Source organism: Haematobia irritans, chromosome 2 (assembly GCF_050003625.1).
Source record: "Haematobia irritans isolate KBUSLIRL chromosome 2, ASM5000362v1, whole genome shotgun sequence".
In the NCBI taxonomy this organism is placed as follows: domain Eukaryota; kingdom Metazoa; phylum Arthropoda; class Insecta; order Diptera; family Muscidae; genus Haematobia; species Haematobia irritans.
Window position 1 is genome coordinate 235750820 of NC_134398.1, and position 26407 is coordinate 235777226.

The 26407-nt window shown below is 35.0% G+C and overlaps 1 protein-coding gene across 9 annotated transcripts in view; it reads right to left on the reverse strand.

Annotated features, from left to right (window-relative positions):
• RapGAP1 (Rap GTPase activating protein 1) overlaps nucleotides 1–26407 on the reverse strand; it is a 93675-nt gene that overhangs the window by 27457 nt on the left and 39811 nt on the right. For 6 of the 9 annotated variants that reach the window (XM_075297993.1, XM_075297995.1, XM_075297996.1 and 3 more), the window contains one exon: nucleotides 13353–13530. In XM_075297993.1, the coding sequence (XP_075154108.1) occupies nucleotides 13353–13530 (178 nt within the window). Of the gene's footprint in view, nucleotides 1–7066; nucleotides 8657–13352; nucleotides 13531–21523; nucleotides 21999–26407 lie in introns of those variants that run through there. The other 3 variants (XM_075297999.1, XM_075298000.1, XM_075298001.1) reach the window with 3 other exon arrangements.

The following is a 26407-nucleotide window of genomic DNA, read 5'->3' on the forward strand; positions in this document are numbered from 1 at the left end:
TTCATCTAGTGTTGCTCATCACCAAGTCATGGCCACATGTATGCCTCGGAATTGTGGAGAACTAACTCCAAAATTGTTAAGATAAAGGTAAAATAAGTATATATTGTGTCAAATTGATAACTCAAAATAATGATTATTAAAAAACTGACAGCCAGAACTTTTCTTATATATTTTTATTATTTCATTACGATTAATCCTATGACGATTGCCTAGTCCAAATTAGTTTAATTAATTTCATTAAAAATTTGCACTGACATGAGTCTTTATATTCAATAGTTTATTAGGAATGTATTCGATTATAGATGGGAACTATCATTTAGCTTGTCGAAAAAGCACTTATCGAAGTTCCCTGCGAAATACCGGAATCATTTTATGTTAATATAATATGAGAAAAATAAAATGAAATTTTGAAAACGTAAACATTTTTCTGTACATACAGTTAAAAATCGATTCTTCAGGTAATCGGATTTCTATTAACATCGACTCAATTCAGAAAGGTTGGCTTTTTTCTTTAATATAATATGAGAAAAATAAAATGAAATTTTGAAAACGTTAAATTTTTTCTGTACATACAGTTAAAAATCGATTCTTCAAGTAATCGGATTTCTATCAACATCGACTCAAGTCAGAAAGTTTGGCCTTTTTCTTTTGGATTACAGTCTCTAGTTGGAGTAGATTAGTAATACTTTTAAATCCTTTTACTCTTCACCACAATGTCCTGCAAACCCTTCAAAAGGGGTAATACATTAATATGAAGTATATAATCTAGATATGGTGAAAAATTCTTCCAATAACTATCTACCACTATAACTATTACTTGTTTCTTACAACAAGCACATGCGACATTTCAAACACTTCGATTCAGCGGCACCCCATACATTTAATGAGGTCATCAATGGTATTGACAAAAAAAGTGTAAATATAATGCTTGCCATTTTATTAGACCTATTTTTGTTGTGTCCATGGATAAATAACGACCACACAAATTAAATATTTATTCAGTAATCATGTGTGAACGAAACTTATAAGACAACAATTGAAAATATTCAATTATTCAAAACACGTTGTGAGCTGACACCTCCTCCCTTCTCATATAGATTTTGATTGTTCGAATAAGTACACAATCATCCAAGGAAATAATATAGGGGGTGTATAGGAGAAAATGGAAATGCATACAATATGCATTTGGGTATAAAATGATCTTCTTGTTTGAACTTTTTTGAAGTAGATGTAAGTTCTCATACACTTGAATCAATTTCTGATGTTCAATGAAAGGTGGTAATACCAGAAAACTTCACATTGATCACATTTAATGTAAATGTTACAGAAACGACATTAGTTAAATTCTTATAATTTTCTATGAATTCGATAACGTTTTTATTGTGAATAAAAAATAAATCATCCTTAGCTTAAGTGTCATATGACTCGATTTGTATTTTCTGCATCCATATCAATTAAGGATAGACATAAGGCCCACATCGACTTTTACGTATCCAAAGCGTAGATGACTTGTAGTTGCTGTTGCAGTTTGTTTATGGTGGGCGATTGGCGTGGAAGTGATCAATTTCATGTTTACTTTTGGCATAATGAAATTTAAAATGTTTAAATAAATAAATATTTATGCATTGAATGGGTGGATAGAGGAACGTACGCCAATGTACTGGTCGTTGCTTTGTTACAGACACATCGAAGGGGAAAACTAAGGATAGTGCGATGTACTCACGTAAAGACATTGTACAAAAAAAGTACGTAAATTTATAATAAATGAATGCTCAACTGGGTGTTGAAATCGTTTGATTGGTATATAAGGCCCTCACGTAGATACTATGACAGTACAAACAAATGTATCTTTGTGTATATATACAACACACACAGATACAATTGATATATTAATGTTATATATACATACATAAATACATTCGTGCACCATTGACTATAAGGTAGGTAGATGACGTGGAGGCGTAAAAAGACCAAAAGCAAAGACAAGCAATATAGGAAGATACTTATCCAGGTAACCTTATGAAAAGTTTCGAATCTTATAGTACTGTGTTTCGGTATTGTTAAGCCGGAATTCCTCAAACTCGATTGTTTGGATAAATTAGCCAACACTGAATACCTGAAGAAAAATGGAAAATACATTTGGCAAAGACCAATTGGTAAGATCAATAGTAATTTTTCTCCGATAGAAGGTTTATATCAGATTTTTATTTATTTTAATGCGCTGTTTGGATCAATATGTATAAATTCAAATAAAACAACTTTATCTTCATCTTTTGTATTAATCTACAAATGAAGTTCAAATGAAAGAACGTTGTAAATGTGCAATTCAATTATCATTCAGATATCAATACCCAATATTAGGTACATCAGTTCAATTTTAAACCAGATGCATGGTTTAAATCTGAACTGTAGTTTAGCCAGATTTCACAAGTTAGCAATTAAATAAGTAATAATTTTACGAATTATTTACATTTATTAATAGCTCTGCTGAGGGAAGGCCTTCAAGGGCAAGGCCTTAAAAATTCCATCAAATTCAATATAAGTATCTCGGATGCTATTCCAATAACACCAATGCCACCATAACCTTCCTTAATCTTTCACACAGCATATGGCAAATGTTCAAAATATGTTCTTGTCGAGAAACCGAAAATTGGTAATAGAATTCTCTAACACCGCATCCACTGATGATACTGGCCCCTTGCTGGTTGTGTTGATAACAACATTGAGAAGATTCTTTCAAATCTTACATGGATTTACCAAACATACATATGAAGAGATTGATTATGAAATTGCCACAGTGCTCACAAGGGTATTGGTGACACTGATAAAGGCATACACATGCACACAGTATTCTCCTAAAGCGAAAATGTCGTAAAATAATTTCTTTGATAGAAACAACAACAAATAGAAAAATAATTATTATTTTGAATACAAACACATCCAATGGACGAATAAAACAATTGTGCGTGCGTGAAGAGATCATGAGTGGTTGAATGGGTGGGGTGAGGGGAAGGTGGGCTGTGTGTTCCTCTCGCGACTTGTAAAAAATATCCATATACCAAAATAGAATTTTCACTAGTAAGGGAGGAAGTGAACGGGGGAGTAGTTGCCATGGACGAACAATAAAATCTTTAAATGGGCATGGCTCATTCGAAAAACTTATTACAAGTGGATGAACGATGTGCACCTCTTCTCCACCTTTGGAAAAGTTGAGTTGAGAAGGGCGTTAATGATGGAAAGCATTTGTCGGCGAAGAATCCAGCTGGAGGTGGTTGCCTTTTGTTTTAGTTTTGGTTGCTTGGCAAACCAACTTGGCGTGAAAATGATTAAACAACTTTTCATTTCTTTTATCCCAGATTGCGGTAGCAGGAAAACAGAGCTAACAATGTACATACCACGTTCATATGTATATCTGGATGCGGGATAAGGGAGAGCTGGTTAGTAAATTAATTAGCCCCTTAACCCAATCTCCAGAAAACACTTCAACACAAATGCATCCATTGTTTGCCACACAAGCATCATGAATATCGAAATGAGGGAATATTGATATTATTATACAGAGTTATTAGCAGAATAATCTGTTCAAATGTACATATTTATGTTCACAAATGTGTACACACATATATGAATGTGCAAGAGAAACTTGTTATTGTTATTTTGGAGCGAATCACTCGAGATTAAGTCACGACGCGGAATGAAACAAAAGAGAAAGTTTCATGGATTTCTCTGTGAGGCTACAGCGATTAAAATCATCAAGATGTTGGGGTAGGGGTTAATGTTGCGATTGCTGCATCTCACCTTTTGCTAAGTGTGGTGCGTAGGCTGTAAAGAGTCATTCTTACGAAATGAAGTACTTGGGCTATCTGTTACAACTCTTAATGAATTTGCCAAGAAAATTTTCTCCAAGTTAACGGCGTATAATGATGACAATAATGGTCCATGATTATGTGTATTGGCTTTCATCATCTCCCATCAAATATAACATACGGGCCGGGCCTTATGCCTTCTTCGCCAATCTTCCGTAAATATTAAAAAATTAGTAAATTAAAAAACAAAAACATTCAAAATTGTTTCAAACGAAATGTGATCGCTTAATCGAAGACATTGAAAAAAACCAACGTGATTTTTGGATTGTTCTACGCTTATTTATTAAAACTCACTATTTCACTAAAGCCAATTTAACTATATTTTAGTTCATGAACGTTGGTGAAAGCTTCATTTACTCTAATAATTTTTTGCGTACGTTAGTTAAATGAACTAAAAGACGGGACAAATTATACACAAGTTAAGGACAGAGATTTACTAAATTCGTATTTGTCATAAAATAGTTCATTATTTCTTCAAATTTGTAAATTTTACTACAAAAGCGTCCATTATGAACTTCGTATGTCACTAAAGACATTCTTGCAATTTTGAACTCCAATTTTTTCCTTCAAACTACAAAATTTTCTTTAAAAAGTGAAAAAAAAATTATTTATGTCTAATAAATTTTCTTGAATTTGTCGAAAAATATTTACTTATTTTTGTGATATCCAAAAATAAGTAAATATTTGTGATGCCAGCGCTTGTAATACTGTTTAGTTAAAAATTTCTAAAAATATTCAAAATTTTCTAAAATTAATCAAAAGTTTTCTTCCTGGTGGGTTCACTGTTTTTTCAGTGTATTACTATCATGTTCACAACAGAATTTTGTGTTGATAACAACACTTAATTAATCTAAACATTCGACTCCCATATTTTCGGAGCGTATATTTTCCACAATCGAAAATATTAAAATCTTCTATATACTCCAGTTTTCACAAATTGTGATAAGTGGGTTAGAATAAGATTTAAGGCGAGACAACCAAATATGACACATCTTGATGTTTCGTGATAAAAATGTAATATACACGGACGAAAACTTCTTTTCATATGTTTGGGTGTAAAAGTTATATGTTTGGAACTTAATTTGTTTAACACAATATTTTTAAGTGCAAGCATACAATGTGCATAAAGTAGGTTAGGTTATGTGGCAGCCCGATGTATCAGGCTCACTTAGACTATTCAGTCCATTGTGATACCACAGTGGTGAACTTCTCTCCTATCACTGAGCGCTGCCCGATTCCATGTTAAGCTCAATGACAAGGGACCTCCTTTTTATAGCCGAGTCCGAACGGCGTTCCACATTCCAGTGAAACCACTTAGAGAAGCTTTGAAACCCTCAGAAATGTCACCAGCATTACTGAGGTGGGATAATCCACCGCTGAAAAACTTTTTGGTGTTCGGTCGTAGCAGGAATCGAACCCACGACCTTGTGTATGCAAGGCGGGCATGCTAACCATTGCACCACGGTGGCGGTGTTTGTAAATATCATATGCTTAGATGCATAAACATATATGTGTTTAGAAATAGAGAGACCTATTGAACATGCTGCAAGTAAAAGAATGGAAGTAACCAATTGACGCCTTAAAAATATATATACACAAATAAAATTTCATTAATTTTTTTTTCTAAGAGTGCTAAGGTGAAATATAATGTGCTTGAACAATACAAACAATATTTTGTTTGGACCAATCCTGAAAATATATATGCTTGAAGCAGAACGTGTTTGGGGTATATATTACAGAAGCGATTTTTTTGAGGCTGTAGCACGAATTGTCTGAACGAACTTCGTTGGTCTAATATTGCGTTTGAAAGAAAGAATTTATTTTTGCATGAATATGCCTACTTCTCTAATCCGTCCGAATACTAGCGCATCTAGATCCTTGAGATAGAAGAATTGTTAAAATATTATGTTCTAATCAATGTAACAATACCCAATGAATGAGCTACACTGAACAAAGTGATTTCTTTTCTGAGGGACGAAATTTTAGACAGTCGTTGCATCGTTAGTCATAGGTTTATTTGTTCTCAACGAAAATAGTTTATAAGAAAGAGGAATTTCGTTTGTCTTAGAATATTTTTCTTTGAGTGTAGATTCTTACATTTTAGTAATAAATGTAAAAAAAGAAACTAAATATTTATATCGATTTTACATTTGTTTGCATAAGGTTTCGTCAAAATTGAATCAAATTGAATTTAGGTTGCAATCGAAATTTTACCTAGATTATGTTAAATCAATTTTGTATTTTTATCGGAGTATTCTTTCTTATAAGAAAATATATATTTAGAAAGTCGCACTGAAAATCAGTGTAAACTCCTAAAGAAAAATTCTATATTCTGTGTTGAACAATTAAACACCCTCAAAAAAATCGCTTCTGTAACATATGCCCCAAGCACATTTTGCTTCAAGCATATATATTTTCAGGATTGGTCCAAACAAAATATTGTTTGTATTGTTAAAACATATTATGTTTCACCTCAGGAATACACTGGTAGAAAAACATTTTAATGAAATTTTCTTTGTGTATATATATTTTTAAGGCCAATTGGTTACTTACATTATTTTATTTGCAGCATACTCTCTAGGCCTCTCTTTCTACACACATATATTTTTATAGGCTATTTCTAAATTAATATATGTTTGCATCCAAGCATATTATATTTATAAACATTTTATGTCCCAAACATAATATGTTCTAACATATTAACATATATGTCCCAAACATGTTATGCTAGTTTATGCTTGCACTTAAAAATATTGTGTTAAAAAATTTTAGTTCCAAACATATAATTTTTACACCCAAACATATGAAAAACAGTCTTTTTCGTCCGTGTAGAAACATTAGTTATTGTCATCAAGCAATTTCGGTGCACTGGCATATTTTAGAAATATTGCGGTACCTAAGGTGCATCTATAGACGATTTAGAATATTAGGGAATATAGAACAATTAATGTTAGCAATTTGATTAAGAGAAAATTTGTGAAAGCTGATAGCCTCGAGAATTTGGCGGTGATATCCGGGATCAATATTTATTCAATAAATTTCATTTATAATAGATATTTGTGTGGATAAATGCACATGAACGTACATTCGTACATACACACTTACAATTGTTCGAAATTGTTTAAGGTATGTTTGATTCGCAATATTTTGCCATGGGCGAAGGGGTATTGTGGTGCTGAAAAGTTTACATTGCGACTCACCTCAACTCGATTATTATTGTTGTTGTTTGTGTGATTATTAGTGGTGTTGCCGCCGACAGATATGCGCGATCCAGGATCGCGCCATCTTAGTACCCCCATAACGGCCTGTCGCACCCAACGACGTTCAGCTCCTTCAGTATAAAATGCCACTTTTAACTAAAACGCCAACTATTCTTTGTCTGCCCGATGGAGTTTGGCAACCTTCCAGGGTGGTTGAAAAGACCACACGGCAATTGGGGAGTACACGCGGTACACTAAAACCAGAAAAAGCAAGGTTGGCCAAGGAGGGGGGAGAGGGGACCTTTGCGGAAGGTCTCAGGATTCTCTCAATGTATACAAGCAAAGTTTGTACAACAATGCATTTGTGTCCCAATGTTGTTGGCTGCTCAAGTGGGCGTCGAAAAAGCAAAAAAAAATCACTCCAGTTTGATAAATATGCCAGAGGGACGAACGTGTGAGGCAGATTATAAGGAGGGGTGGAGGGAGGTAGATAGATATGATTCGCCTTTAAAGACTTGATTTCGTACACGGCGTTTCTTTCCGCTGCTGGCAGAAATGGATTTTGTAGAAGGTGGTTGTACACAGACCAAAGTTTTGCTTTGGATGTGCTTTTGTGAGTTGGCTGCTTGACTGGGTATAAGGTTGTTTTTTTGTTTTAAATTATTTTTTTTTTTAATTTTTTATTTTTTCGTTTTCCAGTTTACTTGTTTGACTGGTTTTGAGAACTTTGCATCGCAGACAAACAACGAGAAATCACAAAAATTATTAACAAGCTTTGTTTATACATTGTGTGTCTTAAATGTCGGTTGCTTGGCGTCTTAAGCTTTGACTTTTTAAAGCTCTGGCCCAGAAGAAACACTTGGGGTAAGGCAATGATGGTGATGATTCTTAAATGTGAATGTGTTGTTGTTTATTTATTATTGTTATTAATTTTGTTTTTTTTTTAATATTTCTCAAAAATTTTTTGAAGCAATTTTGTAGCTTTTATACACAACTAACATTTTGGTTGTTATGTTTTGGGGATTTTCGTTATTTATGTTGTTGTACACACACATTCACTTTTGTCACTCACTTTATTCCTTGTTTCCTTTCGAAGTACTTGCTTCATTCCTCTTTTCGCGTCTGTGGGGTATTCCGTAATACAACTCTCTGTGACTGGGGAAGATTCGAGCAAATGAGAACTCAGTTTCAATAGCTCATCGTTCGCGACGATTTTTATTTGTGGGGATTCCGTTTCGAGTTTAACCACAAAACTTTGATTTGTCATCCATTACCAACCGATGTGGAATGAACCATCACTGGTGCACATCTTGGTTATTTTAATGCATTTAGAATTTTCACTTTGTCACTATGGCAAGTTTTCAATTCTTATTTTTTGATATTTTTTACAAATTGGCTTTCCTCTTTCTACTGCACGTATTTCAATAATAATAACTCTTTTTCTGTTATGTTAGTGTATTTTTGTTAATGTAATTTTCACTTAATATTATAGGTGTTCGAAGAGAGAGAGGGAGGAAGTTGAAAAATAAATTCAAAAACTGTTTGACTGGTTTCCGTTGACGAACAAACACGAATCACGTCTCACAAACGAATGATTTGATGTTAACATATTTTTGTTTGAAGGCGTCAATTTTTGTTCCACCGGCTTTTAATGTGTCTCTGCTGAGAGAAGAGAGATGCGAAGAGAACCAACCAAACGTAAAAAGTGTTGCCAGAGTGTTAATTGCATCGAAATTTATTACCATATGTCTGTGTGGCATTTACGCGAAGAATGGTTGGGATTTGGTATTGAACATTAAAGCGGGTACTAAATTAGTCTTTCACTAGTTAAAAACTAAAAATTGAAAGCATATTAGTTAATGGATATACGAAAATCAGAAAAAAATTTTTTTCTTATACACTAAAAAAAGTAAACCGTCTATTTAACTAAAGCCAATTCAACTTTACTTTAGTTCATGGAATTATTATGTTTGAGGAAGTTTCCTTTACTCTAATAATTGTTGGCGTACGTTAGTTAAATGAACTAAAAACCGTGAAAACCATATACGCAAATGAAACATGCAGATTTATTTCTTTAAATTTGTAAATTTTGCTACAAATACGCCCTTCCTGAATTTCGTATGGCACTAAAGACATTTTTCCAATTTTGAACTCCAAACTACCAAATTTTCTTTAACAATTGAAAAAATTGATTTAAAACTAATCCATTTTGAACTTTTCGAAAAATATTTACTTGTGTTTGTGATATTGGCGTGATATCAGCGTTTGTAATACTGTTTAGTCACAATTTTCTAAAATTAACCAAAATTTTTCTTCTTGGTGGGTTCACAGTTTTTACAGTGTATTCTTTATACGAAAAAGTTTATTTTATGCATGCATATTAATATAAGAAAATTGTTCCTAATATGTGTGATATCTCTACTTCTATTTCTTCCAACTCCTGATCTTATATTGGACTTATTACCAACAATTAAGAGAAATGCATTTTTCATAGCCATTAAATATTTTTCGCACCAACAAGACGCTGTGTTTCGATAAAATTTTCTTATATGCGCTTGTTTTTTCTTACATGAGGTGTGCTTATATCCGTTCTCGTTCTCCGATTAATACTTAAGCGGAAGATAGACCACCGGTTAGAATTTTGTTTTGTATGGGATCAGCTTTTTATCGACACGATAAATAATAGAAACACATTGAGAAATAGGACCTTTGTATAAACAGAGAATAAAAACACAAGAGAACGAAACTGTGAAGCGAAACTGTGTCAGTAGGTGGCACCCATGAGGAAAATTTCTCTAATATCATACAGTTTTTGTCGGCGCTTCTCTCAAATATGATACAGTTCGCGTCGGCGTCACCCAATTCAGTTCTCTGCTGACTTTACGAAACGTAAAGAAAATAGGATTTACTACTTTGTAGTAACAAATGTTCTTTTTTATAAATGTTTTCATTCCATTAAATTTTTTGGCAGACAATTTGAAATTATAACTGCCGATGCCTTTATAAACAATTTATCAAAACAGCGCTTCGACCGCAAGGTCAGTAATACCAAAGCTGGAGGCATTGTGCGACATCTATACGGTTGACGTTTGTTGTTTTTGTTGAAGAGAAATTGTTGTCCTCTTGTTTTTTATTCTCTCTGATATTAATTTTTTCAGCAAAATACACCCTCTATGACACTTTAAGATATTGGTAACTCTGGTTGATTACAATATTATTAACTTTTGTAGCATAATTTTTGGCTCTTATTTTAATTCCATTTGCTATGGAGTGTGTCTCCGATAAATGCACATAAGCGTTGTATTTGGTGCCATTTTTGTTCGACAGTCGATTTGAAATGTTTTTTTTTAATTATATTTGTATTAGTGTTTAGAACAGCGCTTCCCAAATTGGAAAGCGCGTCCCCCTAAGGGGGGAGAGAGCGTTTTGTATCATTAAAAACAACACAAATTGTTAAGTTCAACGAAATATCAATAATATACTACAAAAGAGCGTATTATTCGTACATTTCGAAATGTTAATTTATAACCACAGTAAGAAAAGAGTAGAAGTTAGGATCTATGTCTATGAAATATTAACTTATATAAGCTACGAATTTTAAAAGTAGTAATGTAATAAAGTAAATAAAGAGCAATAAAATTGTGTTTAGAATTTGGCGGGAAAACTCAGGTTAAAAATAATCAGACGATTTGCAATATTTCTTCTACAATATGAATGCAACTCTGGAGTTATTCCTTTCTACAACAAAAAGCGACATCTATGTTATTTCAATGCCTTTATGATTCACGTCTTTGATAAAATCCAACATATATTGCAACACAGCCAATTATAAATGTATTTCTACAATAATGTCGCTATTGAACTTTTCAAGACAAATCACAAATGATGGCCGTACCATAATTAATGTTTGGCGACATAATGGATACATCAGCGTAAAAATGTGGTCGATGATACATTTTTCGATTTTTAACTTACAGCGGACAATTCTTAGCGTTAGACTGATTACAAACGCAGACACTTTTATGATAGGTGCATAAAACATCACATAAGAAATTCTAAACACATAGCATGTTATCTAATCTAAACATTTTTAATTGTTTTTAGAAATGTTTATAGTATACTGCGACATCGCGACATCCAACGGTGAGTAGTTCCTTCGAGTTACCTACAAGGTGTATGCGAATCGCCACCCATAGGCGGCGCAACACAAATTTCAAGCCCATCATATTACCATGGTTGATTCGCAGGGAAATACGCCACATGTTGCGTTAAGTACAGACACAAACCATAATTATTGGAAGGTGTTATATCTACTCGAGTATTGTTTGAGAAATACTTGAGTTGAAAACATATCTTACCAATAGTTACACGGATTGTTTGAATACAAATGTATCTCAAATCTTTGGATTACACTCACATTTTATGTTGTAAATGCATGTTAGATATATATTTATATTTAATTTTAACGGCTAAACTCGAACTTAGCTCATTTGGACCAATATCCTTACCCAGCTAGAAGACTTTTTAGTTTATTTTGAAAAAACAAATGTCCGAAAAGTAATTATATTTCAAACTTCTATTAGCAAAGTTGTCTCTTTAGTGGAAAGTAATTATTTTACGATAACTTAATTCAATTGTAATTACTTTTCACTAAAGATATTTGTTCCTTTACACTTTGTCTTGCTTTGTGATTCCTATTGGATTCTTAGACATCAAACTATGCAAATATGTACTCACAACTGTGTAGGAGATGTGCATGCTTAGCACTTGTGTTACTGCTATGAAAATTATAAAATATTTCGGCTCAACTCTTCAGGGTATTGCACATTTCATTCTACAACTACTTTTTCATGTTTTCGGGGCCCGGTTTCATATGACACAATTCCAGCCTTAATAAAGGGTGATTCTTTTGAGGTTAGGATTTTCATGCATTAGTATTTGACAGATCACGTGGGATTTCAGACATGGTGTCAAAGAGAAAGATGCTCAGTATGCTTTGACATTTCATCATGAATAGACGAACGATCTGCCACAACGTCGAATTTTCAGTGAATGGGCCCTAGAAAAGTTGGCAGAAAATCCGCTTTTTTATCGACAAATTTTGTTCAGCGATGAGGCTCATTTCTGGTTGAATGGCTACGTAAATAAGCAAAATTGCCGCATTTGGAGTGAAGAGCAACCAGAAGCCGTTCAAGAACTGCCCATGCATCCCGAAAAATGCACTGTTTGGTGTGGTTTGTACGCTGGTGGAATCATTGGACCGTATTTTTTCAAAGATGCTGTTGGACGCAACGTTACGGTGAATGGCGATCGCTATCGTTCGATGCTAACAAACTTTTTGTTGCCAAAAATGGAAGAACTGAACTTGGTTGACATGTGGTTTCAACAAGATGGCGCTACATGCCACACAGCTCGCGATTCTATGGCCATTTTGAGGGAAAACTTCGGAGAACAATTCATCTCAAGAAATGGACCGGTAAGTTGGCCACCAAGATCATGCGATTTGACGCCTTTAGACTATTTTTTGTGGGGCTACGTCAAGTCTAAAGTCTACAGAAATAAGCCAGCAACTATTCCAGCTTTGGAAGACAACATTTCCGAAGAAATTCGGGCTATTCCGGCCGAAATGCTCGAAAAAGTTGCCCAAAATTGGACTTTCCGAATGGACCACCTAAGACGCAGCCGCGGTCAACATTTAAATGAAATTATCTTCAAAAAGTAAATGTCATGGACCAATCTAACGTTTCAAATAAAGAACCGATGAGATTTTGCAAATTTTATGCGTTTTTTTTAAAAAAAAGTTATCAAGCTCTTAACAAATCACCCTTTACTACATGAAGGCACATCATGTTGAGTGATTGAATGAATGTCGTCGTCAGACTTCATCATCTTCTGGTGTTAGCTCAAGGAATGCAAGGAAAGAGACACGCAGCTGGATTGACGTAGCAGCTTACAACTCAAAGAGACTACGCTAGGTAGTTGGGTTCTGCCACAAAGAAGACGAAGGGGGTGAATGTGAACACATCGTTTGTAGGCCATATGGAATTGTGTCATAACTAATTTTGGAGATTTCTTGGCTGCGGGCATTGATTGTTTTGGAGGCGAAAATGACAGATTTTTCATTTTTTGATCTATGAACAGCATTTTAAGGCCACAGTCGATAAATATAACATGTCCAATGTACTCAAGCATAAATGTTGGTGTGGCCCACCAAGTGCGACCAACTTATAGAAGTTTCCAACTTTTTAAGTTGGTCTAATAAGATGTGGATAGGTTTTGAACTTACCTGGGAGAAGTAGGCTGGCAGCTCACATCTCTGGTCTTCTAAGCGCGAACACTGCACTCTCTCCAACAATTCAAAGAGGTCATGTGTAGCACCCCGTAATCTTTCAGGACTGTGGGTCAGACTGCCACCACCATTTGATTTCTGTGTACTACCATTTGCCATAAAGGCATGTTGACGCCTGTAACGAGAGACCATAAAAGAACAATGTCAGATGAGATTGAATGTAAGGATCCGACGTCCGACAAGAAAAGAAACACACGAGCAGTGCCTTATATAACCATCGTAGTGGAAACAAAAACCGACATAAAGGGTTTGCTTTTTTCCTTAAATCGTAAGCGTTAACCTGCCACCACATTGCTACACATCAACATTAATGCAGTACTCTGTCATAATTTTCGAGTGGCACATTTTCAAGTGACTTCTGATTTTTTGCTATCGGAATGATTGTGGTTGTTTTTGTCATTGGCTGTCTTTGTTCCAATTCCTTGCCATGTGGATGGACGGATGAAATCTTTTTGTTTTTCTGGGTTAACGCTTCACTGACAGCCCCTTAGGGAAGTAGCTGATGGATGGATCTTCGGCTACTCCATAATTTGTACCTAAGCAAGAAAAATGGGGTAGAATTGTTTACCACAACATTTGCTATGAACCGATCCCAGTGTTTGCGATTTCGTACTGTGTTATTAAGCCAAGAGTATTTCATTCGAACTTCCATGCAGAGGAAAAGGAAGCCCTCAACTAATATTTGATGTAATATTGAATGTCCTAAGAGAAACTGTTTTTACGCAAGCGGGGAAATATTGACAAAAAGTCAACACCATTACTAAAACGACGATGTTGATGATGGCTCCTCTTCCATCATCCACATAGAATTAAAGGATATTGTCAACAGTGCATTTTCCAAGCAGAGTTTCTGTGTATCAGCTGCAAGTTTGTTGTTTCAGCAGCGACACTCGCTCTCTGATACCCAATACTCATGTTTGGGAGGAAACTAATAAATTAACACCTCGAAGCCATTGTCTAAGATGACAAAATGACATAAGGATATTGAAGGAAATTGGATAAAAACAGATACACGCATGCGCTCTTAGGATCTTACCCAAGCAAGAAAATATATAAGGCTTTCGCCAGAGTTCTGGATATTTCGGAAGAAAATGAGATTCCTCAATTCGAATTACAATGCATAGTAATTCTACATAAATGAGCAAAAATGACGAATAAAGTCAACTCTAGTGTGTATATCTTAGAGGATATCAATACAAGATGTCACAGATTATAAGTACAGGGACAACCAGGGTAGCAGGATTAGCACTTAGCCTAGAATCGGAATATCGTATAATCGGTTAGCAACCTAAAAGGTGAGGAGGTTATTGGATGTCAAACTTTATTTATTATTGCTCCCATAGCATGTGTCAACACTTCTAACATGTGCTCTGCTTTATATGTGAGATGAAGTTTTTGAAGTAATCTGGTTGGACATACAGGTAGATAAAACTAAACGTCGGAGTGAATTTTGAATAGCATATTTTCACTTTAACTTGTGTCCTCTTCCCGAAATTATGTCATCAATATCACATACAAGAAAAACAAAGTTCCTGTAGTATCAGCTGCTACTTTATTTTTTCAGTATCGATACTCCCCCTCTGATCTATACAGTTTCCTCTACATCTCTCCCATATTGTGTTCCGACCACTTAGAAGTAGACTAATAAATTAACACCTCCAACTAAAAAAGAAGTGACATAGGAAGAATTTGGTATGGAGAATAACAGATTCACGCTTGCGTTCATGCGTTGTAAACCAAGCAATCATCTTGAGCATGAGCACTTTTAAGAGTACCAGCGATAGGATATGCTATGGATGGAGGACGTGTTAACATGAGATGTCGATGACATGTTAGCTAAATATGAATCAAAAAATATGAAATTCGATTCTTCAAACAATTCCATGAGATCACTTTGTCCCCATTCCTCTTTCCTCTCATAACAACTATGTGATTGCTACCCATTAAACGAACATTGGATGTATGACAGACAGGCCCCTCATGGAGAGGCAACAACAAATGCCAACCCTACAACTTCCGCGCAAGACCACGTCATATCCCCCATACCGAATATGGAACAGCTTCACATCCACCCACCCATTCTTTAGTGATACAAGCAGCTTATTAATATGCTAATTTATGCCTTCAATTGGCCAATGTGTACAAAAAGGCAAAATGATACTCTTTTGTCTAGAATGTAAATGTTACATCAGTACATTGGCCATCATTCCTCGGCGGATTTGCAAAGACTTGGAGTTTTCGTTTCCACGCAGTCGTGGCGGTCTTATCGGCAAAAAGTGATGATATTAAGTGAAGATAAATTAAGCTTTGTCTGTCACTTTAGCACCAAGCCAAGCATGAAGCCACGATCCAGAATATCTTTCTCCATTCAAATGAAAATGTGAGAACTCTGGGAAATATGTGGTACTGGGAGCCGCAAGTGTAGCAATTCCTGCTATGAAGCTGAAATATTGGCCACACATGTTTCCCATTTCCCACCGTGTAAAAAGTAAAACAAAGGGGGCGTTATTTTGAAAAGGAAGTGATTTTAGTCGTTTGCAATGAGAAAAATTCAAATGAGTCCACATTATTCCATGGGGAATCACGCGTACCAAGATCTTGCTTCAACATTAATGCCAGCAACCTAATCAGATGTACGTAGAGGCATTCCTAAGTATTCCCCCAGTAGTCAGAATACAAACTTTTAAATAGCTTGTCAAAAATTCCCAAGGCTACACTTCCAAATTCGGGCGAAAAATAACCTTAATAATGGGTTACAAACAAATCAAAGGAAGCAACATCTCATTCCACCAACAAAAAAATCTAGAGTAATTTTCAAAAATTTTATACAACAATCAAACGAAAAATGGGACAATAATGGAAATGCCATTTGCTCAACACACATGTGCAGGCATCATTGGAACAATACAAAGGTAAGCGAGTACACAGCACTAACATCCTGCTGGGGAATATTGTTCAAAAACTGATCTACTGTTGCAGATAACAACAGAACAAAGAAGGACGAAGGGATTGTAGTCCATTGAAAGTGTATCAACCTCTCACAAAGTCAAGACATTCCCCAAGGCCTTTTAATGAAATAGTGTTCATGAATATAGAAAATGCATTTTAGAAAATTAACGACATAATTATCACTTTGCTACTAGAGCAACATAAACGAATGATTGTGAATGGCCAACTGTCACGCTGGGTTGAAGGATATTCCTAGATGTTCAAATATGCCAGTAGAAAAGTGGAAAAGAACAGATCGTAAAAAATGATTGTGAAATGGTGCACTCACAGTCATAGTTTTCCTCCAGTGTGCTTGTTTGTGTTCATTGGAACAATGAATGATAAATCATTATAACTGAAAATCCTTATAAGCCTATTCACATTCTGCCAACTTTGGAAAAGTGTGAGAAAATCTAAGGCATAGCAAGCGTACAGACGCAGAGAGAGAGAGAGAGAGCGCGCAACCGTTTAATGTCCGCACATTAAAATATGCTAAATAGCGAAGAAGCCAACGAAGATTGTCATCATTACATGGCCACCTTCTTTCTCTTGTACTGATATTGCATAATAGGGAACACCTCTACCAGTCTTTTGAGCGGAAATGGGGTGGAACTTGGTTTTTTTACATTTCGCCAAGACCATTCATAGATTCCATGAGGACCGACCAAGATAGACAATGCAGAGAGATGATGCATGACAATAATACCAAGACAATGAACATTGAATCAAGTCCCAAAATGCAGTTGCACAACAGTTTAAGGAATATTAGAAACTACCATTTAAAGGATGGTTTTGTGGTAGGGGGAAACTCAATAGAGGATCATTTGCAGAAACCACGTACATTGTTTTCGATTTCAAACTCTCAGCTCGAAGACAAATAGAAGATGACCGGACAAAGTTCGGAGGAATGTTGAATGATGGAAGCAAATTTATAGCTTAAACCATGGGCTTTCTTAAGGGTGGCTTTTCCAAATACCTTCAGCCATGAAATCTCCAAAAGAAACTCGTTATGCTTTTCTTTACGATAAAAAAATGTTTCCTTACAAAAAGGAAATGTCATTCTTGCCATCCTGAGGATTTCTTATGATCAACGCCGGAAAAAGGTGCAGACATGAATTTTGTCACGCACAAGTCCATAATTTATGTGCAGAATTACTGAAATTGTACCCCTTTTTCTTGTATGTTTTACAACTTTTCAGGGCAAATAAGAAGGATTAAAAATGGGCGAAGACCATAGGAAACAAGTTCATAAAACCTAGCACTACACCAATGCAGCAGCTGCTTAACTGTCAATCGACTTAATACATTGAGCGTATCCTCATCCTACGTCCATTGATACGTTCACGCTCCTTAATGGGCCACAATATATTTCCTTGCAAGTGACCTAGAAAATTACTTAACATTTGATCATAGCTCAGCATGAAGTCAATATTGTGTGAATAAAGCTTACGATATTGATGATTCTAGGCTGAATACATGCCCCCCTTGGAATATTGGACGTTGATTTGCCATTTTATCTAGTCGGGTATTGAGCGGGTTAACCACTGCCTCATCTTTTGGGTTAAAGTTTAATGAGTAAAAATCAACGCCACCGTGGTGCAATGGTTAGCATGCCCGCCTTGCATACACAAGGTCGTGGGTTCGATTCCTGCTTCGACCGAACACCAAAAAGTTTTTCAGCGGTGGATTATCCCACCTCAGTAATGCTGGTGACATTTCTGAGGGTTTCAAGGCTTCTCTAAGTGATTTCACTGTAATGTGGAACACCGTTCGGACTCGGCTATAAAAAGGAGGTCCCTTGTCATTGAGCTTAACATGGAATCGGGCAGCACTCAGTGATAAGAGAGAAGTTCACCAATGTGGTATCACAATGGACTGAATAGTCTAAGTGAGCCTGATACATCGGGCTGCCACCTAACCTAACCTAACATCAACACACCTTTTTGTAGAAAGATCCAATTCCACTCATGGGAAAGAAACTACTAAAAGAGTGTTAAGATATATACGAATCGAGGTGAAATACTAAGACAATCTAACAAAGTCCTTCGCGCTGATTTTCCTGCTTAAGCATAAAAACCACATTGTAAAACGGTCTTGTCGGTAAAACTTTTTTAAAAATTTTCATAATAAAGAAATATAAATTTCATAATAAAGAAATATAAATTTGATGCAAAAAAAAAACAGATTCGCCATGTACCGCTTCACACACGAAGTTCTTACAGTTCATCATCTATTTTACGGAGCATAGTTCTGAGGCACACAATTAAAAAAAGTGATCTTGAAAATGATAGCCATTACGTATTCATAATTTCATTTTGGTTTGCAATTACCTATAATAATTGACCAACTTTTCAATATATGGAGTTGACTCAATTGCCCTCACATTAGCTCATTTACAATCAAGACCAATGGCTTATAATCATATGGTGTTAGGTTGGGTGGGCGTGTTTCCATCATTGGAGACGATGACGGCGACAACGTGTGTTCTTGGTTTCGTCTACTCGCTGGAGCTGTAAGCACTTCACAGAGTGACAAGGTTGTGAGCAGACTTTTTTATCCAATTAGCTATGGAGTTCATTTGGACATTTATCTTCCGTCGCATTATGAACAGAATAATCATTTCTTTCATCGGTTCTGTGAAATTCATTTGGCAGTGACGGTTTTCTACATTCGTTACCGTTCCATTCCAAATGGCCTCTCATTAAATTTTACAGAACAATCTTTTATGTGTTGCTATCGCCAATTGTGGCCAAATGGTTATTATTACCACAATTTGATTTCTTCAACAGATTGCACAACAATCGTACGATGCAACGCCCGCGATGGATTCGTTTTTCAATTGACGTGTAGCCCCCATTCCACTGCGAACCCCTCTTGAAAAGTGGCCGTGATCATATATAGGCAATTGTTGTAAAGTGAATTGGCCATTTTCATCGTTTGCTTCGAGCACCAGCAACAGAGACATTCATTGAGGCAGCTAAGGCCAGAATAAACGCTTGCAATGGAGTGATTATCAAATGTCAGATTTGTTATTGGTCTATTCCAAAAATTGTGAGCAGAGATTTTTTAATATATATGGGAAATGCCTACCTACACAGGTTTGTGTTTAGTAGTGTATCCTAAATTTTGTTTGTCATACAGGTAGAAATAACCAAGATTTCCCATGTATTCTAAGAATATACGAAAAAAATAGGGATGCCAATTCATGCTTCGTCCCATTGTTTTGGGGAAGAAATATTGCAAAAATATCATCACTGGTGTCTTTCAAAAATATAACAAAAGTTAAAACCAAATCGTCTTGGCGAACAGGTTTTCCGAGCCCTTAAAATTATATCAAAAAATAATATTTGTTTTTAGTTATTTAACTACGACAATTCGGTTACTTTTTAATTCCTTATGCAATCCTCATATGGAAGTAGTTTGTAAGACTATGTGAGTTAAGTGCCATAGTATGTGGGGTAAGTTTCTAAAAATATTTAGGCGTTTTGAAATGTCTTACATTTCCTTTAATTTAATATAATAATAAAACTTTCCCAAACTCCAGAAGATCTAACATGATTGTATTTGTATACTCTTTGTAAACCCCAATCTAAATCTTTAACTAAAACTTAAACTTAAAAATGTTATCCATCAACAAATTTTTTAATTAAAACAAAAAACAATCATAATAATTAATAGTATCAATTAATTTTTTAATTGTCTTCGGTGATTTGTGATACTATCATTTCTGTGATTGAAACATTTCAATTAAAAAATAATTGGTTCAATTTATTTCGTTATTGAATCCCAAAATATTTTTTTTGTGTGTAACTGGATTTGCTAGTATTGGTTAGCCAGTATGGTCATTTGACATTGTTATTATAACCAATGAATGGTGACTTATTGGACATTTCTTTAGTTTGTCATCGGAAGATTTTGGAATGATAGGTTAGGTTAGGTTATGTGGCAGCCCGATGTATCGGGCTCACTTAGACTATTCAGTCCATTGTGATACCACAGTGGTGAACTTCTCTCTTATCACTGAGTGCTGCCCGATTCCATGTTAAGCTCAATGACAAGGGACCTCCTTTTTATAGCCGAGTCCGAACGGCGTTCCACATTGTGGTGAAACCAATTAGAGAAGCTTTGAAACCCTCAGAAATGTCACCAGCATTACTGAGGAGGGATAATCCACCGCTGAAAAACTTTTTGGTGTTCGGTCGTAGCAGGAATCGAACCCACGACCTTGTGTATTCAAGGCGGGCATGCTAACCATTGCACCACGGTGGCTCCCTTGGAATGATAGGGCAAAAACCCTTTTTTATTTCAAGCTACTTAAATCCACTACCTGAGATGGAATAAATGTTGATAATTAGATAACTCCAACGACATCCCTAATCCTTTCCTCTCAGAGTACTATGGCGATATTATCAATTCAGGACAATTAAAAAGGTACAGGTGTATTATACTCATAGGTCCCTACTTGTCGTTTACGTGTTTGACTCGACACACTAAAATTAAAAGGAGGATTTTGTACTTATTCCCCAACAATTAACATTGTGTTTATCAGAAAAGTTGTTAAAAAATGGGAATAAAAATAGCTTGGGAATGACCCATTTCCCACTTTCTTTCCTCTATTGTCTTTGATTAAGGCTTAACTAAAAAATCTTGAAAACTATCCATCGTTGATATTAAAAAGTGTTTTTTTATCGCCAAGCCTCTTCAGTCTATCTAGGTTTCCAAAAGACTGATTACCATTTTACATCGTATTCACAAAGATGAATTTAACGTTTCCATGAATGCTAATTCGTCTCGTACAAGAGGTGTGTGTATTCTAAGATTAAGCGCGTGCTAAATTAGGAGTTCCAGTTGGCAGGCTAAAATTTGCATATTTCATGTTTTCCAACCCCATTTCCTGCGCTAAGTGACAAAGCTACTTATTATGACCATTTTAACCGAATTAAATTCAATTTTCGCAAGATAAACAATGAGGTACTTGAATAACCTTGCTCGAATTACCCTTGTGGTTTTTTGTCGCAATAATATTACGGAACAAGTTGGCAGGTTTGTATACAAAAGTAAATCAGTTGAAATTTTTAAAACTACATTTATAACACAAACAAAACAACAGTGATACATACAACAATTTTTTCATATATCTCTTGCGGGCCACTAGAGTGTAGGACTCCTTGTGTCCACTACTGATGTATTTCATTTTATCTCGATGGCTCTCTTCCTGCTGTTTAATCCAATAACCAATATTGTTCCTTGTTTTGGGTTGAGATCAACGTATTTATGTTTGGGTGTCTGTGTGTGTATGGTTCCTTAGAACTACTTAGGACTAATATAAAAATCAGGTACTTTTTGTGTATATTCTTTTCGATGGTTTCACTTGACTTCAATCTTTCTCTGTTTCCCTTTTTCACTTATGATTTGTTTTTTAATGTTTGATTATTAAATATTTTACATTTGTATACTGATTGCACTGTTCTGTTGTATTATTAAGCCCGTTTCATTGATCTAATGTGACATTACTGCTCGTTTCGAATTTCACTTCAATCTTTTCTATTTTCTTCAGATAAGAGACATTTGTCGGTTGATTGAATAAATGCGATTTGCTTTACAACGCGATGTTACGGAAAACACGGAATATAAGGAAAATTTCGATATTTTAATATGCGGTGATCGTACGGACGCACCTCTCGTTACGACGCCAACTTCAATACAATTGAATTAAAACTACAGCAAACAATTGAGTTTTGTTGTCATATTGTCAAACACGTTCATCCCTTTGCTTGGGTAATTCTATGGTTCTCAGAGAAAGAAATGATAATGAGAGAGAAACAGAGTGTTAGGTTATGGCATGAGATAAAACACAATAGAAGTCGCTCTACGCTATGGCTTAAATGAATTCTAGCGATTAGAACAGAAAGCAAAACAAAATGATTACAAATGTGAGTTAGTTCTCTAGTCAATGAAAGATTAAGCAAATTAGTTAGACTGAATGGTCGGATAGTGGAAATTAGGGATTAACCCTGCCAAGTTTCAATATTTTGCGAGACTAGGACATTATTTCGTAGTAATCCTTCTTAAACTCTCTTAACTTTAGATAAGAGAGTAACTACGAAGAGTATCGACAATTGAAAAGGGTGGTAGAAACTTTGCAACTTATCGCTCAATAATTTGTTTCCCATATACTCTCTTCAATATCATAGTCATTCATCCCAGGGATGAAATGTCGATTTGTCAAATGTACCAACGAGAACAAAAAGTGTACAGAGTGCACAGACAAGAAATTCATCGTTAAACTGAGGCAAAATGTAACTTATTTTTGTTTAGAAAAATTATTTCTTAACAGTTTTAATTTAAGAGGTAGTTTATTTTTCCCATAAAAGAGTTTTCTTTTTTATGTAGTCAATATTCTACTAGATTTACTGCCTGTTCGTATCATTGTACTTTTTGCATTTGGAATGAACCCAATTTAGTACAATTATATGAACGTTTGCATCCCTGATTCACCCCCTGCTGCTGCGTAAACAAGGAATAATTCATGTTGGGTTTGTTATTGTACATGGATCTCAGACATGGACATGTCGTATCGAACCTTTTGTTTTAGCATGATGAAGGAATCAAAAATGCGAAATTATCATAAAATTCGATAAATTAATTGCATTTATATGTTTAAGCGGGGACTCTAGCAAAACAATAAAAAATATTTTTCCATTTTAATATCTCCGTAACTCTGGCGACTACTTTTTGGTTAAGGCCGGTATGCACCTCTAGCGAAATTTTCGGTAGCAAAAATTTATTTAAGTCTACAACAAAAAAACAGGGCTGTGTACACAAATTTTAAACCAGCTAATCGCTTTTAAAAATTGTTAATATATGTTCCAAATATTCCTCAAATAAATTGTTTATTATTTACAGACCTTTTAAAAGTTTTACGCACACAATGATTGTAATACATTAAATGTTTGCTGCCAAAATATGCTTTTGACAACCCTGTTATTTTCATTAGAGGTGCGTACCAGCTTACGAACGCTACCGAAAATTTCATTAGCATAAATAGCAATGCATTTCTTATGGGAATGCAATTTTTCGCTAGAGGTGCATACCGGCCTTTAGGGTACAATTTGGTTCAAAATATGTAATGCCAAGAAGAAAACGAGTTGGACCCATCTCTCCTTTGAAAATTTTCTCAGTATTACTTTCTAATGTTTTCGAGTGCATACATAGAGGTGGCCACATTTAAATTGAAGTATCTCAGAAACCACTTGCGAATACCAATTTTCTCTTATATTTCTGAGAGATATAACTAAATTTTCTACATTTTGACGTATTCTGCAATACGTCAGCAAATAACCCCGATTATCTTTAATCTCTTTTATTTGATTAATAAAGAACACTTTTTAAAGTTAAAAGCCAGTACTATGTTCGCTTTTCGCGTTGAAATTTTCGCAGTTACTTTATTAAAACAGTTAAACATAAAGCAGATAAATGAACTCGGCAAGACCTTACACGAATATGTTTGTTTTCATTTATAATTTTGATTACTTAAGGAAAAGTAATCGCGAAAAGTAAGTGGTTTTCAACTCGAAAACCGAACCTAGTAGCAACCTTAAAAGAAAACTTCGTTCCTTTCAGGTTAGCATACAAGAGTCAAATAATTTCAATGTTCTTATGATACTTTAAAAGGGTTCTTCTACCCTGCGCATAGTTCTCAAGAGTCAATGAAAAAAAAAAAAAAACGATGAGCTCCTTCGTTGCTTCATTATAGAACGTATTTGCCTCTTCGATATATGATGTCCTAATCATCATATATCGAATCATGATACTTGATATACTCTGAGTCACCATAAACATCGATTTAGTAAGTCATACTGTGGGTCTAACATATTCCAATGGTAGGACTCATTCTGTAATTTGTACATTCGCTGTTATTTAGACAATGTTTCTCTATGAATTTAAATAATGCATTTAAATTTAATAGAAACATTTCTATGCTTTTCATTTAAGAGAACAATGGCAGAGGGAGAACTTTGAAAGCACGAGCCTCGACAATGCCACTCACCAATCTTTTCATAACAGCTCCTACATAAATACAATTGTATGCATATTCCTGTACACACAAGTCTACATAAATGCATATATACCTAGTATTCTATGCATACGTACTTAGTCCATTTGAATACTCGCAAGGAGTAGAAATGCAAACATGCAAAAAGTATATGGTTTCTGCTAGCACTCATCCCAAACAATCTGCATACGGGCGAAGTACACCGTAAACACAGACGAAGAACACACAAACACACGCACACAGATTGTGTATGTTTATGCACTTCGGCACGGAGTGTGATGTGCAATGTGTAACAGGGGAGCTGTTGTAGGAGACTCAGAGTACGTTAACCTATTTGGAGTTTCCTTTTCCTATTGTGTGTCGTCACAACATGGTAATTTAATACAACACATTTGCAATCACACTCACACCAACACTAGCATGTACACTTCTACAGACGCTTTGTCGGCAAACGTAGAACCTTCGTTCTCAAATACGAGGAGATGCCTAAAATGTCTAAGAAATAGGCAATCAGAATAGCGAAAGCCTATTTTGTGGATAAAAAGACTAACGGTATTATTTAAAAAAAATGTGTTTTTTTACCATTTCAATAATGATTAAGGAGCCCTGCAAGCGGTATATGTTGCGATACGGAAAAGTCTCAATGACGTGGCAAATTTCTGCCGAGACATGGGAATCGGTTTCTGTATTTAGAAACCGACTTTGAAATTACGGTTAGACTAGAAGGCAATGTGATGTAATGTTTTTGGGAGTAACTTAGGGTGATTTCGTTTTACAAAAAAATATGTTGCCTTTGTGTTACACTACTATTTCCCTCATTGTATTTTCACCAAAATTATAGTGTCATTCCAAAGTTATTATTAATTCATAATATTTTAGGGATAGAGAACCCAAAATCTATGACAGTGTCTTTCATATTTTGCAAAAAATTGGAAGAATGTTGCACCTTTTTTCAATCTAAATCGCCATTAATTTTCGTTTAAGGATTTGTTTGCATAAACTGCAATGTTTCAAATCAAAATTGTCCTTAACTGAGAATCTGTTTTCGAGTGAGGCTTATTTCCGTTTTTTCATTGGTGGAAACTATACATCTTTTTCCGAATAGCATTCTATTGCTTCAGATTAATATTTTGCACCATACGAGTGCGGGGAGAAACTGCAATTTACGTGACTTTCATCTTTTACACAGAATTTAGTGTGCGCTATCGGGATTACAAAACTATATAAGAACTATAAAACTATATAAGAACAGACTCCAAATATGGCCAACGCGGTTTAAAAGTGGCAAGGATGGTCGAACCTCGGCCACGTGGTTCAATTTTAATAAGGACAAATGTATTACCATCTACACCCAAAAAAAAGTGACCCCACCGTGGAAGAAAATGTAGGTTTATTTTAAAAAATTTTAACTAATTGCAACATGTTACAAATAAGTTAAAATTGAAGAAAATTTTTTAAAAATAATAAATTTTTTTCTGTTGTTTAAGAAAATTTCATATGTTGGAAGAAAAAATTGGATTTAAAAATTGTTAAAATGTGTTTAGCGCTGTACGAAGTTCGAGACAGTTACAATTTTAGTAAAATTTACTCATTTGAGAGACTTATGAACTCAATTTAAGCAAACTCTGCCATTTTAGGAAAATATGAACTATTTTATTTTTTAGTAAAATTGTGCACTATATTTGTATACAACTTTGTTTCTGATTTTTAGTTCACATCCAGTGTTGCCATTATTTTTCTGGCTCTTGTCCCCAAATTATGATGTTTTCGTCCCCAAAAATCCCCAATACATTTGTGACAAGTTTTTTTTTTTTTTTTTTCTTTTTTTTTAAAGTAAAAGGCTCCAGCAAGCTGTAATAAGATTTCGAAACACAACACCAAGAGACTGGTGATCGTCTTCCAAATGCTGGAGATATGAAAATGGGAGTCGGTCACCTTGTCTTTATGA